Source organism: Trachurus japonicus, chromosome 11, assembly GCF_045865225.1.
Source record: "Trachurus japonicus isolate A0001 chromosome 11, Traja_1.0".
Classification (NCBI taxonomy): domain Eukaryota; kingdom Metazoa; phylum Chordata; class Actinopteri; order Carangiformes; family Carangidae; genus Trachurus; species Trachurus japonicus.
The window spans coordinates 32,982,349-32,998,419 of NC_140917.1; the positions used below are offsets into that span (position 1 = coordinate 32,982,349).

At 42.4% G+C, this 16,071-nt stretch overlaps 1 protein-coding gene across 1 annotated transcript; it reads left to right on the forward strand.

Annotated features, from left to right (window-relative positions):
- Nucleotides 1-298: 298 nt before the first annotated feature.
- Nucleotides 299-4,070, forward strand: LOC146979168 (ubiquitin carboxyl-terminal hydrolase 12A-like). The gene is made up of 7 exons (XM_085790257.1): nt 299-312; nt 2,347-2,449; nt 3,157-3,233; nt 3,371-3,479; nt 3,589-3,649; nt 3,740-3,897; nt 4,031-4,070. The coding sequence occupies exons 1-7, from the start codon at nt 299-301 to the stop codon at nt 4,034-4,036; spliced, it is 528 nt and encodes a 175-aa protein (XP_085646383.1). The 3' UTR covers nt 4,037-4,070.
- Nucleotides 4,071-16,071: the final 12,001 nt, after the last annotated feature.

Genomic DNA, 16,071 nt, shown 5'->3' on the forward strand with positions numbered 1-16,071 from the left:
GGAAAACTTTTAAACGGTGATCCTGAACACTCCTGTGTGTGTGTCTCTCTCTCTCTCTCTCTCTCTCTCTCTCTCTCTCTCGTGTGTGTGTGCTGTTATGTGTGTAATGTGTTACTGTAACATTCATCTGGTACTTTATAGCTTGGCTGTGTTAAAGAAAATAACATTTAGCAGTAAAAACAGATTATTTAATGGATCAATTTAAAATACTAATGATATCTGGTGACACTGCAGGCAGCACAGACAGACAGGGAGAGAAATGCTGTATGGAGAGGCCAGACAGAGACATGCCCTGAATATGCAGAAGATCAGGTAAGACACAGGAATATATAAAAACAGCATGATAACAATATAGGCTAGTCCAAATAAAACTACTAAGAAAAGCAGAATATTCAAATTAAAATGATTCTCAGGGTCAGTCATTTGCACAACCCCCCAATGTCTATTTCAGCTCAGAAGAAATTTCTTGTGAAGGTCCTGGTTGTGTAGAAGATGAAGGGGTTTCTAGGGTGAAATGTGCACTATTTACCATAAATATCTGCTACAGTTGGAGTCGCACTTCATTTCTGTTGTCTGGTCTTATTTGAATTGGAAAATGTGAGGAGGTCTGGGTGAAATCAAAATGAGCCAAAAACAGCTGTATTTGGATGGAGTGTATAACCATTATGACACAGGCTACTAGTGAAATATAATTAGTTTTCCAGTCCACCTGGACATATCCATGATAGTCAAACACCTGAAAAATTACTCAGGTTCACTTTTTTTAGCATCTACTTTTACACAGTAAAATTCAAAAGTAGTTGGATTCTTAGATTCAACTAGCCCATGATTCAATACTCTAAATTTACTCTAAATTCTAAATATTGTGTTTTTTCTGGGCCATTGTGAAAGTTCGTGCTTGCGCACTACATTCGCTTACATCCTGTGCATCTACTGGGGGCTAAGCCCCCCCTTAAAGGGGACCTATTATGCTCCTTTTTGCACAAACTAAAATAGTTCCTGGGTGTCTTAAAGACATGTCTGTGATGTGCTTCGGTCAAAATACCCCAAAGATCAAACATCACAGCTCTCTCAAAAACAGGGCTCTGCAAAACGGTCTGTTTCAGTGGCCCCTCCCTTTAAATGCAAATGAACCACTCCCTCAGCATTGCGTTACCATGACGATGTCTACTACTAGTACCTATACTGATTTGGCCAAAATGTAGTATGCAAACAAAAGCTAAATCTGCAGTAGGCAAATTGCCAGATCTCCCGTATGCATCTGACCAGTCTACATTGTGTAATGAAATGTGCCCATGACCTAGTCTCACCCTAACCAAAGATGGTATGGAGTAGTCTTTGCCATGTAGGCTACTGTAACCATGTAACATGTAATATAAAAATGCAAAAATAAATATATAAAATAAATTAAAAATATATGCAGAATGGTCAGTTCATTGTAAAACAGTTATTTATTGATGTAAATGTGGTGATTTGTGCACATAGACTACAGCAGCACTGCTCCTCTCCTCCTCCTTCTCACAGCTTCACTTTTCATTCAAACTAATTCAACTGCCACAAGATTTCATCAATGAGACCAACATTCTGCTAAATAGACTAACCACACGGCGGTAAACGTCTAAAAAACCTGCAGGTATGTTTATTAGCGAGGGTTTTCTCTACCGCGATGAGCACGCGATGAGCCCGTCTGCAGGCCAAGGAGGCCTGCAGACGGGCTCTGCCTGTGTGAGGAGCCGCTGCAGCTCCGGAGCTCCGGTGCTCCGTCGGTCCAGCGTTACGTCGGTCCGGCGAACAACGTCGCCCCGGCGGTACGTCGCTGCTCACACAGGTACAGCTTCACTTACATGAAACGTCGGCGTAAACTTCTAAATAAAACTTAGTAAAGTGACGCTACAGCGCTACAACACGCAGGGAAGAAGCAGGAAGTAGTCCGCTTCGCTCTCCGCTGTGACACCAGGCACAACAGAGCAGCATGGGAGGAGGCGGGGCCGGTCTATGGGCTGGAGCAGAGACCTCGGCATGACCATGTAGGGGAGTCCGGCACGCCATGACGTAGACGCGAGCTCATGTCAAAAAAAACTCAGCGCAACCGAGTGTAACAGGTGTGCAGAGAAATCCCAATTATCTAGCAGGGTTTACCTCCAAATGCATTAACCTCAGGATATGACACTTCCACGGCCTCTAGAACCATTATCCAACATTTTAAACATATATAAAAGTCTGAAAAGCTGGAAAAGCATAATAGGTCCCCTTTAAAACCTAGTGACGCCCCTGGCGAACAATAACAATGTTCTCGGCCGAGCTCAGTTGTTCATCGTTCAACTGTTTTGTCTGTTCAATGTGTAGTTGTAGAGCACAGTCAACCAGGGAAGAAGAATTCACCAACTTTTCCCTGGACCTGATGCCCAGAGGTGGAAGTGTACACCAGATGCTTGAACACAACCTGAAGGTAGGAAACACCTCTGTTCACCTTAGATAAACACATTTCAATCACATCGATGGCCAAAATGCAAAACCTCCTATCTGCAAAAATTACTTTTTTGAGAAAATTAAAAAAAAACGTACTATTTTCTTGCAGAATGCTATTTGTCAGTGGTATCCAATGCATGATACACTGTTTTTGGACTATATTACTATTATTACATTTTAACAATACTGCTATCCTGCACGATTCAGACTATTCTTATCATTAACTTGACAAAGATACTATCAAATACTTCACTAGTACGGTTGGAAGACACGTTTTATTTAGAAAACAATGGATTATTACAATCTGACAGAAATTTAGACAGGTCTACACAACACAGGCATCCCAAATTCCAGCTAGGGCTGCTGCTGTGGCAGATAGGAGGTTTTGCGCTTCAAAATTTCCCCAGCAAACCTGATAGGAGGTTTTGGTTAGGTGACTTTTCTGTCACAATTAAGGGCAGGGTTATCTTGCAAACAGACTAAATAGGAGGATCCTTCCCTGTTCTCATCATTTTAAGTGAAATCCACAATTCGGAAATTTTGCAGATAAGAGGTTTTGTATTTCGGCCATCAACATGATCATTTCCTGCATTAGCTTTGTGTGGGGGGGTATTTGGCTGTTTGTTGTTTCTGTGTGTGTGAATCCAGTACAGAATGAACACATGTTGGTCTTGTGCTGTTCTGCAGGACATTGACTTGGAGTATAAATGCAAGTGCGGAGCCACGACATCAAGCCAGAGCTCAAAACTGGTCAATCTGCCAAGGTACCACATCAAATCCTGACACATACTGAGGATACTGGTGTCAAACTGGACTCCACTGTCTCTAATGAGTTATCATGAGGTATTTATTTTAAAGAATACCAACAGTAATCATGTATACCACTACATTTCATCTTTAGACTGCTGGTTTTACATCTGAAGCGCTTCAGGTTTTCTCCAACTCTCCAACTGACTAAAGTCCATGACCCCGTCATCCTGTCCAGAGAGCTGGTGGTGTCCTCCAAACAGGTAAAGAACAACTAAACCACCTGACAACACACAGTCCTCACACTGGACCTCTTAGAATGAAAACTTTGCACTTTGTGTGAACTAACTGACCAGTTGTGTTTCTTCTCAGGGTGGTGGCTGCTACAGTTTAGTCAGCACCATCAGCCACCTTGGCGACACAGCAACAAGTGGTAAGATAACAACATTCTGTACTGAATCACTGTTGCCTGGTATCATGACATCCCAGACAGTCTCTGTAACAAAGCTTCCTGTCCTGCTAGGACACTACATCAGTGACGGGGTGGACCCAGACGTGACACAAGAGGAGCTGACCGACCGCTGGTTCACCTACGATGACTCGGTCGTCACGGAAACAAGCGGCGCTGCTGTTTGCAAGCAGCGGAAGAGAACGTCCTATATCCTGTTTTACAAAAGACAGGTAAGAGGACAGCTGCATAGTCATCGATGTCATGGAGACGACATAAACAAACACTGCTCTTCTCTTAAGTTCAGACTAATCACAGATGAGAGGAGAGATTCAGAAATCCACCTGTGTGTGTTTTGATTGACAGGACTAGACGAGCACATCCAGAGCAGAGTGGAAGGAGATCATTTCATTTATTTCTACATATGACATTTAGAAACACTTGATTTGATATATTTATTTTTGTACTACATTTATATATTGTTAACTTGTTTGTTTGTACCTAAATTTTTTTAGAGACGCCCTATATTGTTATATAAATTTGATGAAAAATAAAAATCAACAAACTCAAATATGAGCATCTTACCAGCATGATATGCTCTTTTTTTTTTTTTTTTTTTAATTATTTCTTATTCATATGATGTTTGTATCAGAGTTCTCATTGTAATTTTAATGAGAGAATGTGTGTTTTCCTTTGGGAAATCCCTCAGCACATCATGAGCCAAGTCAATGGCAACATGCTTATGTCTGTGCTCTCTGTGGCGAAGCGGCAGAGTAAAGGTTTAATGATCATGAGGTTGTGGGTTCGATTCCTGCCTCATTCATGTTGTAATTTCTGCTAGAGACTTCATTCAAATTCTGATTTGTAGACAAACTTCTAATGGCTCATTTATGATGCTTTTTTAAAGACCCACTCCCGTGAAAATCGTGTTTTTTGAGCTTTTCACATGTTCCTGTGGCATTTTTCTTGTGTTAGAGCACATATCAGCAGAAAAGGAAGTGCAACATTGCATTTCTGAGTTTTTCTGCCTTCAAACTGCTGTGAACCAATGGCAGACTCAAACTGGCAGTTTCAGGGAGACTGGAGCTGACGTGTCACAGCTCCAGGGGAGGGCACTAGTGCTACAAGCTGCCGCCCCGTTCTTCATCTGGCTCAGAGGTGAAAGGCTTGGCAGCTCGGTGTAGCTGTCAAGATGTAATAGGTATAGCTCACCTGGTAGAACAGCTTGCACTGTGAGCAAGGACTATGCTCCAGCCTGGGATCGAATCCCAGTGTGGAGTTTTACACTAAATGCACTGAATCTGTAATTGTACAATGTTCAGCTGTCAGCAACCAGGGGGTGGAGTGCGAGGAGGTGGTTGGGTGGGTGCAAAACAGCGCAGTCTCCGCCCACCCCCCAGAGGTGAATTGCTAATGTGCATGGCTAATGAGTTGGTTTTAAAATGGCCAAAAAGGGTCGTGGGAGTGGGACTTTAAGCATCATTGAAAAATCTCACATTCATCAAAGTCTCAACCTCTATTTCATCGGAAGTGTTGGAATGGTCTAGTGGATAAGGTTCCTGCCATCCAACCACAAGGTCACAGGTTCAAATCCCACCTGAGCAGTCTTGTTAGTGTGTCAGCCACTTTGAACTTTAACCAATACCACTTGGTCTGGTCACATGATCAAACTTGATAATGCATATGCGCCCCCACCTATTCTCTTTACCTCTTTCAATCTTGGTTTGTGTTAACATGTTTCTTGTTTATACCACTGCACTAAGATTGATTTGCACTGGAACTACAGCTTTGGGCTTGTTAACTTCAGAGTGAGACAGAGTGCAGTTCATCAACAGACAACAGTCTCTGTAACTGTGTGTACACTGTGGCCTAGAGGCAGAGTGAAAGTCTGCTGACCATGAGGTTGTGGGTTCGATACCTACCTTGGTCAACCATTTGAATGGTTGCTGCTTGCACTATTTGCTAATTCTGCAACAGCGTTCAGCTGCTTTCAGCATTCACACGCATTTCCATCAGGAAATGCTACTTTATCTAGTTCTCCTTCCTCTTCCGGACGATTTTCGATTCGCTACTAGTACGATTTTCGATTCGCTACTAGTATACAAATTATATATCAAAATGTGCGTCTTGATCGGGATCGGTATGCTATTACTTTTCTCAACAGTTTACGAATTTTTCGCGACGTAGTCGCGAAAAACTGCGCAAAAATTTTGCATGTAAGTCAATGGGACGGGCGGAAAAAAAAAGACCGAAAAAGACCAATCATTGGAGTTTAACAAACGTCTACTGCTCAGGCATACTTTCACCTAGAGACTCCATTTAAACTTTAAACAGTAGACACAAGTCTTGTGTATTGTCGTATTACTCCACGTTTTGATAGGTCATATAGTTTTTGATCAATCCATGATCAATGACCATGATCATTTTTGGAGAAATTATGAGATTATAATGGGTGTGTATTGGACGGAATGTTCGTGTCAAGAGTGCGTGACATCATCGGTTAGAGTGGGAGAGAGTGAAGAATCATTCTGTATTTTTTCTGGATAAACTGTCAGCACGGCCACAATTTACACTCTACAGACATAATTTTTTCAGAATTTGTAAGACAAACTTGTTATCTCTCATGTCATGTGCTCAAAATATCAGAGAGACTTACAGAATTGACAGAATCAGCCTCTGAGTGCGGCCACGTCTGTCTCTGCTCCTCATTGAGTCCAATACAAATATTTTCTGAGAGAAGCAGAACGGCCTGATGTTTTAAAACTGCCAGCGTCGCCAAAATATTTACTGTAGAAACACCGTACCGAAATTTTCATTAAGTCCTTAGAGCAACGTTGATCTGTGTTTTGTTCTGATAGGCGTTACCGTTTTCTCACCCTAAGCCTAAATGTGAGACCGGTTTAGAGGCAGAAAATGGCTCTTTTTCTCCACGTTTCTGTCTGTCTCAGCCTGCGGGGGCCCCTATCGCCGTGGTAACCTCTTTGATCCTCAGGCCAGAGCTCGTTAACTTCATAAACAATCCACCTGGCGCTCGTTTAAATGTTTATAAACACAGACACAGCTAAATCAGACTGACACAGGATGCAGCTACTAACTAACTATGTGTCAAGTCAGTCACACACACACACAGACTCTAGAGCCAGCTTCATGTGATTACAGTTACACACACACCTTCATGTGATTAAAACACAGTTAACGTGCAACAGAATTTAAACTTAAACCATGATTGAATCTGGTTTTAAAGTTAAACCTTGTTGGTCACACACACACACACACACACACATACAGGCAAACATGGTTTATGAGACCAATTTTGAGAAATGGGGCCTGGTGGTGGTTTACGGAACCACACCTAACGCAACATCCGGTGAACTTGAAAGACATATCAAAAATTTTTATTTGATCTGCAGAAGACAAATCTGACTACAAAATCATCATTTCTCTTTCAGAACAATATGTGACATTTCACAGGTTTATGGGGTCAGACCAAATGGTGTTTTGTGAAACCAACAGTGTTTATGAGGACTGTTTACATATGACACACAAACACAAACCAGGTAATGGTATAAGAGGACTGACATACACTACAAGGCCTATAACACACAAACACAAACCAGGTAATGGTATAAGAGGACAGGCATACACTACAAGGCCTATAACACACAAACACAAACCAGGTAATGGTATAAGAGGACAGACATGCACTACAAGGCCTATAACACACAAACACAAACCAGGTAATGGTATAAGAGGACAGACATGCACTACAAGGCCTATAACACACAAACACAAACCAGGTAATGGTATAAGAGGACAGACATACACTACAAGGCCTATAACACACAAACACAAACCAGGTAATGGTATAAGAGGACAGACATGCACTACAAGGCCTATAACACACAAACACAAACCAGGTAATGGTATAAGAGGACAGACATGCACTACAAGGCCTATAACACACAAACACAAACCAGGTAATGGTATAAGAGGACCGACATGCACTACAAGGCCTATAACACACAAACACAAACCAGGTAATGGTATAAGAGGACAGACATACACTACAAGGCCTATAACACACAAACACAAACCAGGTAATGGTATAAGAGGACCGACATGCACTACAAGGCCTATAACACACAAACACAAACCAGGTAATGGTATAAGAGGACAGACATACACTACAAGGCCTATAACACACAAACACAAACCAGGTAATGGTATAAGAGGACCGACACAGTTTACAAGGTCTACAATAATACAATACTATAATTAACCTCTTAAAAAACCCTTTAAAGGTTTTGAAGTTTGAGTTTGAAGCAAAAATAACAGAACCTGTGCCATTTTCCACGGCTCTCTCTTCTGGGGAGTGCCAGTAGCTCATTCTCCACCCCACGATGGCAATGATCTGCACCCTCCCCCGCCACATCTCAAGTGAGGGAAGCCTCTGCTAATTCAGAGCTTTGTAAGTCAAGTTAAACCAGGGTTAAGTTAGTAGTAAGGCTAGCATCCTTTACAAGTCAAAGCAATTCAAGCCCTGCTGTCCCCCTCACAGGAGAGCCTTCTGCCCGCCCCCTCGGACTGCCGAATAGAGAGTACTGCAGCCTGCCTGTTTTTCCGCAGACCGCCGAACAGCGAGCAACAAAAACTGAAAGCTTCAGTTGCTGCTGTAGAGTCAGTACAAAGATTACTTGCAAACAACAAATTTACAGTATCACATAAAATACTTACTCCTCACGTTAAGAGAATATACAAATAAATCTTAGTTAGATTAATAAACACTGTTTAGGGTCAGGGGTCAGAGGACAGAGCACATCACAGGAGAGCAGCACGGACCTGAGACGAAAGTATTGAAAGACCCATGTTTATGGTGCACTTGGCACAAAGAAAGGGAAAAAGGCCAGCTGCACGTGAATGATGAAAATCAGATAACAAATGAATGAATGAATGACAACCATTACTTCTTCAATGTGAGAATCCACAGGGACGCTGTTGGTATGTGCACAGCTCATCATGCACTGATTGTTGGCATTATTTGTTCATTTGTGAACCTATTGTCGGGTCATCTTTTTGTTTACTTTAATCAGTACATAAAGTAATTGTAAAAGACATATAGGACAGTGTACGTTTTTTATTTACATTTTATTACATATTTTAATCCTTATAATTATTAGCAGTGATATCAGCATCATTATCCTGTATATTTGTTGTTTAGAATCTTCATAATCTTGTTGTCATAACTACACATGTAACGGGAAACGGGGTCCAAGCTCATGTGACATAATAAACACAATTAAACGCCCAGGCGATTAAGTGTTTATCATAGTCTTGCACAGAAAAAAAAAAGAACAGTGTTTCACCGGCTCTCACCTATGTCCGTCAGCCCCTCCTCCCGCTCTCTCATTCGCAGGAGCACACTCAAACACACAGACACACACAAACGCAGGCGCGCTAGCGGGACAGGTCGCACTGGACTACAAACAGACAAAGACAAATAGATAAATGCACTAATATACAGTCCAACGTTCACATTGCTTTCGTGAATTGTAAACAAAGACGGCCCCCTCGGTTTTAGCGTCCAGCAGTTTAGCGGCTAATTTAACTGCAGTGATGAATAACTCTACCAGAGAGGCTCAACACCTTTTTTTAAAACTTAATTTGAGGAATAAACTGCAGCTTTTACCTGACGGTAGACCAACGCTTGAGCTACGATAGCTAACAGTTAGCAGGTTTTACATACTTTCTCTCCCTCTCTTTCTTACACACACAGCCCAGGCTATCTGTCATATCTCCAATAACAAATACCGATTAATTTCATTTTTTTGTGTAGCATTACATATTGATGTAAGTATTCCTAAGAACTTTCGGTATCACAATTAAGAGATGAGAATGATTATGAATTCATAACTCTTTATTGTTTATTAACAACAATAATGAAAACAGCAAAGAAGAAAACAGTGCTCACTTTCAGAAATATTTTCTTCAGCATATATGAACATCTCTTATGTCTCTTATGTTTTGTTTTCTATTTCTTCTTAGTGCTGGCTTTTCACATTCTTTGCAAGCCAGACACAGAGAAGAACAGACACAGAGAGGAACAGAGACACAGAAGTGAAGAAAAATATAGTGCTCACTTTCAAAAAGATTTTCTATAGCATGGATGAAAATTTTGGCGCTTAAAAGTCAGTCTCCTGTTTCTTAAAAAGTCTCTTATGTTTTGGCACGTTCTATTTTTCAGTGCTGGCTGTTCACATTCTTTGCAAGCAAAACACAGAGACACAGAGAAGAACAGAGACACAAAGAGGAATAGAGACACAGAGAAGAACAGAGACACAGAGAGGAAAAGAGAGGAACAGAGAGACAGAGAAGAACAGAGACACAGAGGGAGACAGAAGAACAGAGACACAGAGGAAAAGAGAGGAACAGACACTGAGAAGAACAGAGACACAGAGGAAAAGAGAGGAACAGACACTGAGAAGAACAGAGACACAGAGAGGAACAGAGAAGAAGAGAGACACAGAGAGAGACAGAAGAACAAAGACACAGGAAACAGAGACACAGGAACAGAGACAGAGAGAGGAACAGAGAAGTGAAGAAAAATATAGTGCTCACTTTCAAAAAGATTTTCTTCAGCATGGATGAACATTTTGGCGTTTAACATCAGTCCCCTGTTTCTTACAAAGTCTCTTATGTTTTGGCACGTTCTATTTTTCAGTGCTGGCTGTTCACATTCTTTGCAAGCCAAACAGAGATACAGAGAAGAACAGCGACATAGATAGACACAGAGAAGAACAGAGACACAGAAGAACAGACACAGAGGAACAGAGAAGAACAGAGAGAGAGAGAAGAACAGAGACACAGAGAGAAGAAAAGAGAGGAACAGACACAGAGAGTTGAAGAAAAAAATAGTGCTCACTTTCAAAAAGATTTTCTTCAGCATGGATGAACATTTTGGCGCTTAAAAGTCAGTCTCCTGTTTCTTACAAACACTCTTATGTTTTGGCACGTTCTATTTTTCAGTGCTGGCTGTTCACATTCTTTGCAAGCAAAACACAGAGACACAGAGAGGAATAGAGACACAGAGAAGAACAGAGACACGTAGAGGAATAGAGACACAGAGTAATAGAGACACAGAGAAGAACAGAGACACAGAGAGGAAAAGCTGGCTGTTCACATTCTTACGCCACTGGTTGAAGGTACTGTGTTGGTGGAAGGCTGTCTAGTGTCAAGAGTGTCATCTGTGACATAACAGTTTGTAGAGATATCCATTGTTGATTCTTCAGCAGCTTGGAATGTTGAATTCGCTCTTCCTCTTCCTTGTCACTCTCTGAACCGGCACATATTCTGGATCACAAGCATCATCATCATCCACTTCACTGAAGTCACTTTCAGTCTGATTAAAACACAAGGAAAGGAAAAGAAAACATAAGAAGACATACATAACACATGCAATAAGCATTACATGACAACCAACAAGCAACTGGACCTCATATACATCTCATTGTGCTTTTATTTTTATTTATACAGGGGTGCAAAACTCATCAGGGGTAAAAAAGGTGACAAGATACCGACCCCCTAGGGGGGTTCGGGGGGCATGCCCCCCGGGGAATTTGTTTTAAAAACCAACTTTAAAGGTGAATTTACAGTCAATTTTAGCACGAGACTAGGGTCCAGATTTACTCAGGTTTGCACAGCTTTTGCTCCTGTTAAACCTGCACAATCTGTCTCACTGTGTTTGGTTTTGAAATATGTGAAGGGGGTCTTCAGCCTTTGCAGGTTTAGCATGAGCAAAAGCTGTGCAAAACTTGGAGAATCTGTCCTTTGATGTCCATCAGATGAACCTTGCAAAACTTGCCTTCAAACTAAATAAAATTTAATACAGACTGATTGGTTCATTGTGAAACATTTATTTATTGATGTAAATCTGTTTTCTGTACGTAGGCTGTGCTCCGAGGCAGCGCTGCTCTTTCTGTCCAATAACACACATGAAGCTTAAAAATGCCATAGGTTACATATTAAGTGGCAATATGTATTTAAAAGACGTTCAAGCAAACGGTTCGGTTCACGGTTTTGTGGTCATGGTTTTCGGTTCGGATTTGTATATTTTGATCGTTGGGAAAATCAATCATGTCTTGTATATTCAGGTTAAAACTGTCTGAGGCAGTCTGACATCTGATCCATCATTGTGACAGTCTGAGGTTAAAAGTAGGTGAGATTCTGGTGGCAAGAGAGGAGACATTGATAGTTCCAACATGTTTTAATTTATTGGGCAAAGAAAGTTATCTAACAAATGCTAAGAACAATTAGATATTCACTGAAATATATAACCTATATTTATTAATTGTGGTTCTTACAAAAAATATATCTTATAAAATATAAAAGCTAAAATATCTCTTGCTCTGCCCCTTTAATTAGTGCATACTAAATAATTTAACTTTAGCCTACTACTTTTACAGCCACATTATTTACCAGCAATATACAGTGAAACAGAGGCAGAGGTGTCCTGCCACAGTCAGTCAACCTCCTCCTCCTCCTCCTGCTGCAGCTGCACAGGTCGCACTGGAGCTAGTCTCGCTCGCCAGACCCTCCTCCAGAGAAGAGGGAGACACTGGAGCTAATAAATGCTAAACGCGCTAATCGCTAATTGGCCGCGATCGCGATCATCACACACACGCGGTCCCATACCATGCTCAAAAAGTTGCGTTAGTTAGTCTGTATTAAAAGTGAAGCTTCAGCTGTATATAGCTGGACAGAAGAGGAGCGCTGCCACCACTCGTTGTCATCCAGATAAGGTGCATGAGCCTTAAAGAGACAGGTGCATTGCTTCGCCTCGCCTCGCCGGACCCCCCCCCCCCCCTCTCAAATTTTTTTTTATTGCGGATTTACACGAATCACACAAATGACCAATTTGGGATCCAAAACGGCGAATTTCGCCGAAAGGTGACAAGTTTGCACCCCTGTTATAAAATTGATTTATCTAACAGCCCTAACACAAACACACACAAGTCTCTGTGCTAAAGTATTGGTTCTCACTGCTGTCCTCATATTTCAAACAATGGCCACAAACATGGGCATACACACAAAACACACAAGAGGAATCGAACCACACCAAATCTTAAGTCATACACAGAAGCAGAAAGTGAGCATTGTTTCAGGTTATGTTCCAGAGTTTGAATCTAAACCGACTAGTGTACTGACAAACCTCTTCAGGGAGCACTGTGGAAGAGACGACACGTGTGTGGTCTGTAGGCAGAGGGATGACTGGAGAGTGGTCTGCAGAGGGAGAGGCGACTGGGGAGTGGCCTGTAGATGGAGAGGCGACTGGTGTGCGGAGGACGGGTTTCTCCACTATAGCTGGAGCCGTAGGCTGATGGAGAGGCAAAAAGGGAGAACCAGAGGAGAATGTGAGAGGGAGACACACATCAAAAATTATCTGACACACACACACACACACACACGTCTTTGTGCTAAAGTATTGGTTATCACTACTGTCCTCATATTTCAAACAAACAATGGCCTCAAACATAGGCATACACACAAAACACACAAGAGATATCGAACCACACCCAGGGCTCCAGACTGCGACTAAATGGTCGCATTTTGCGACTAAAATTTGAGACAGAGGGAGTAAAATTTTCATCTACTCGCGCATGTGCGACCAGTACCGTTTTTTTTTTTTAATTACCGCTGTGATTGGCTAATGTGTGAATAGAAATGTGCGTTTCTCTTCTCTACATCTCGGAGCGGAGGAGACATCTTTCCACAGCAGAGCTCCGTGTGAAACAGCAGGAAACACACAGACCGGCAACCCACGCGTGTGTGCTGTATGTCAGCCGGAATATTTTTTTGGACGGCTCACTACAAACCTTAAATATCCCATAATATGCTTGCGCTCTCAGCAGCGGTACTCAAATCATCACAAATTTTAAGTTAGGGGCCACTGTGCTCCTAGTCAAAAAGTCTGGAGCCCTGACACCAAATCTTAAAGACTGGGTGAACCAAGAATAAATATGTGTTTCATGTTTATATAATGCCACAAAAAAACATTCTCTGTCAAATTTGAAGGACTAAAAAAGTTGTTAAGTATATAAAATTCTGCATCAAAGTTGTCAATATTCTCTGCCTCAGGACGGCGAGGGCGTGTAGGCTGCAGGCAAGGAAACCACGCCCCATCGCAGGAGAGCGAGGCTTTACTGAACGTCTCTGATACACAACCTAAACATGTAGCCTACTGACATCTGGTGGGGGGGGGGGGGTCCGGCGAGGCGAAGCAATGCACCTGTCTCTTTAAGGCTCATGCACCTTATCTGGATGACAACGAGTGGTGGCAGCGCTCCTCTTCTGTCCAGCTATATACACCTGAAGCTTCACTTTTAATACAGACTAACTAACGCAACTTTTTGAGCATGGTATGGGACCGCGTGTGTGTGATGATCGCGATCGCGGCCAATTAGCGATTAGCGCGTTTAGCATTTATTAGCTCCAGTGTCTCCCTCTTCTCTGGAGGAGGGTCTGGCGAGCGAGACTAGCTCCAGTGCGACCTGTGCAGCTGCAGCAGGAGGAGGAGGAGGAGGTTGACTGACTGTGGCAGGACACCTCTGCCTCTGTTTCACTGTATATTGCTGGTAAATAATGTGGCTGTAAAAGTAGTAGGCTAAAGTTAAATTATTTAGTATGCACTAATTAAAGGGGCAGAGCAAGAGATATTTTAGCTTTTATATTTTATAAGATATATTTTTTGTAAGAACCACAATTAATAAATATAGGTTATATATTTCAGTGAATATCTAATTGTTCTTAGCATTTGTTAGATAACTTTCTTTGCCCAATAAATTAAAACATGTTGGAACTATCAATGTCTCCTCTCTTGCCACCAGACATAGCTGATGAACCTTCAGGAAATATTTCTTACCTTCACTATTGGTGGGCAAAACAGTCACCATCCAGCTGCAACAGGTTAATCCACCATGCTGCTCCCGTTTACATCTCCTTAGTGCTCAGCGTGTCTCATCCATTTGCATTGTGTGAAAAAAATTAAGTTTAAGCTTTAGCTTCAAGTGTCCTGAGAGGAGAAGCCGACACAAGGAGACAATGAATTATCTTTGGACCTGGTACCGAGTCCAGACCGCCCAGCACCCGTGACACACCGCGTCTGAACTGAGCAGCGGGCGGTGTCACGGTGAGAGAGGACCGGGAGAAAAAAACACGGTGGAGCTGGGATCAGAAACATGTAACTGCTGTTGCCGCCGCTAAAAACTTTTTTCCCCCACACAATACATGGATGAAACAGGCTGACCACGAGGAACAAGATGGAAACGGGAATAATCAGTATTAAATTGTTGGAGCTGGATGCTGCTGTTGCTGCTGCTGACTGTTTTAGACACCAGAGTGAAGGTAAGATATTTCCTGGTTCGACCAGCCTCTCTCCCCACGGTGACTGCTGTTTATCACGGTATTAATACGTTAACACTGTAAACTCGTTACATGAAGGAATGAGGCAGTAGTGGACTCCCCTGTGTGTGAACATGAATTACGTTTAGTTAGCTGGCTGTTTCAGCTAGACTCAAAAGCCAGTGGGACGGAAAACCACACAAGCCAGTTCGCTGATGTATCTATACCCAGAGTGGAGCAGGGAGCGGGTATATGGTATGGTTACGTAACGCGGCCCTCGACTTAGGTCCGCCTCTACTTAACACAGAGCTGGTGAAGCACTGTCTCTGAGGCCTGGCTCCACAAGTAAATTATGAATGGCAAAAATACTTTTTTACATGTTTTGAGGGACACATTTAAGACCTAATTAATATGTTAAGAATAAAAATACTGAATTTGGTTTACCCGGTCTTTAAGTCATACACAGAAGCAGGAAAGTGAGCATTGTTTCAGGTCATGTTTAAGAGTTTGAATCTCAACCAACTAATGTACTGACAAACCTCTTCAGGGAGCACTGTGGAAGAGACGACACGTGTGTGGTCTGTAGGCAGAGAGATGACTGGAGAGTGGTCTGCAGAGGGAGAGGCGACTGGGGAGTGGCCTGTAGACGGAGAGACAACTGGTGTGCGGAGGACGGGTTTCTCCACTGTAGCTGGAGCCTCGACTGTGTGGCCTGTAGATGGAGAGGCGACTGGTGTGCAGAGGACAGGTTTCTTCACTGTAGCTGGAGCCGTAGGCTGATGGAGAGGCAAAAAGGGAGAACCAGAGGAGAATGTGAGAGGGAGACACACACAAAGGGCTTTGAAATATGAGGACAGCAGTGAGAACCAATACTTTTGCACAAACAGTGGCCTCAAACATAGGCATACACACAAAACACACAAGGAGGAATCGAAACCACCAAGCTGCCCTGTGGAGTTTATACAAACAATGTCCGTTATACTGCAGCCACTGCCAAACGAGTTATTAGGATG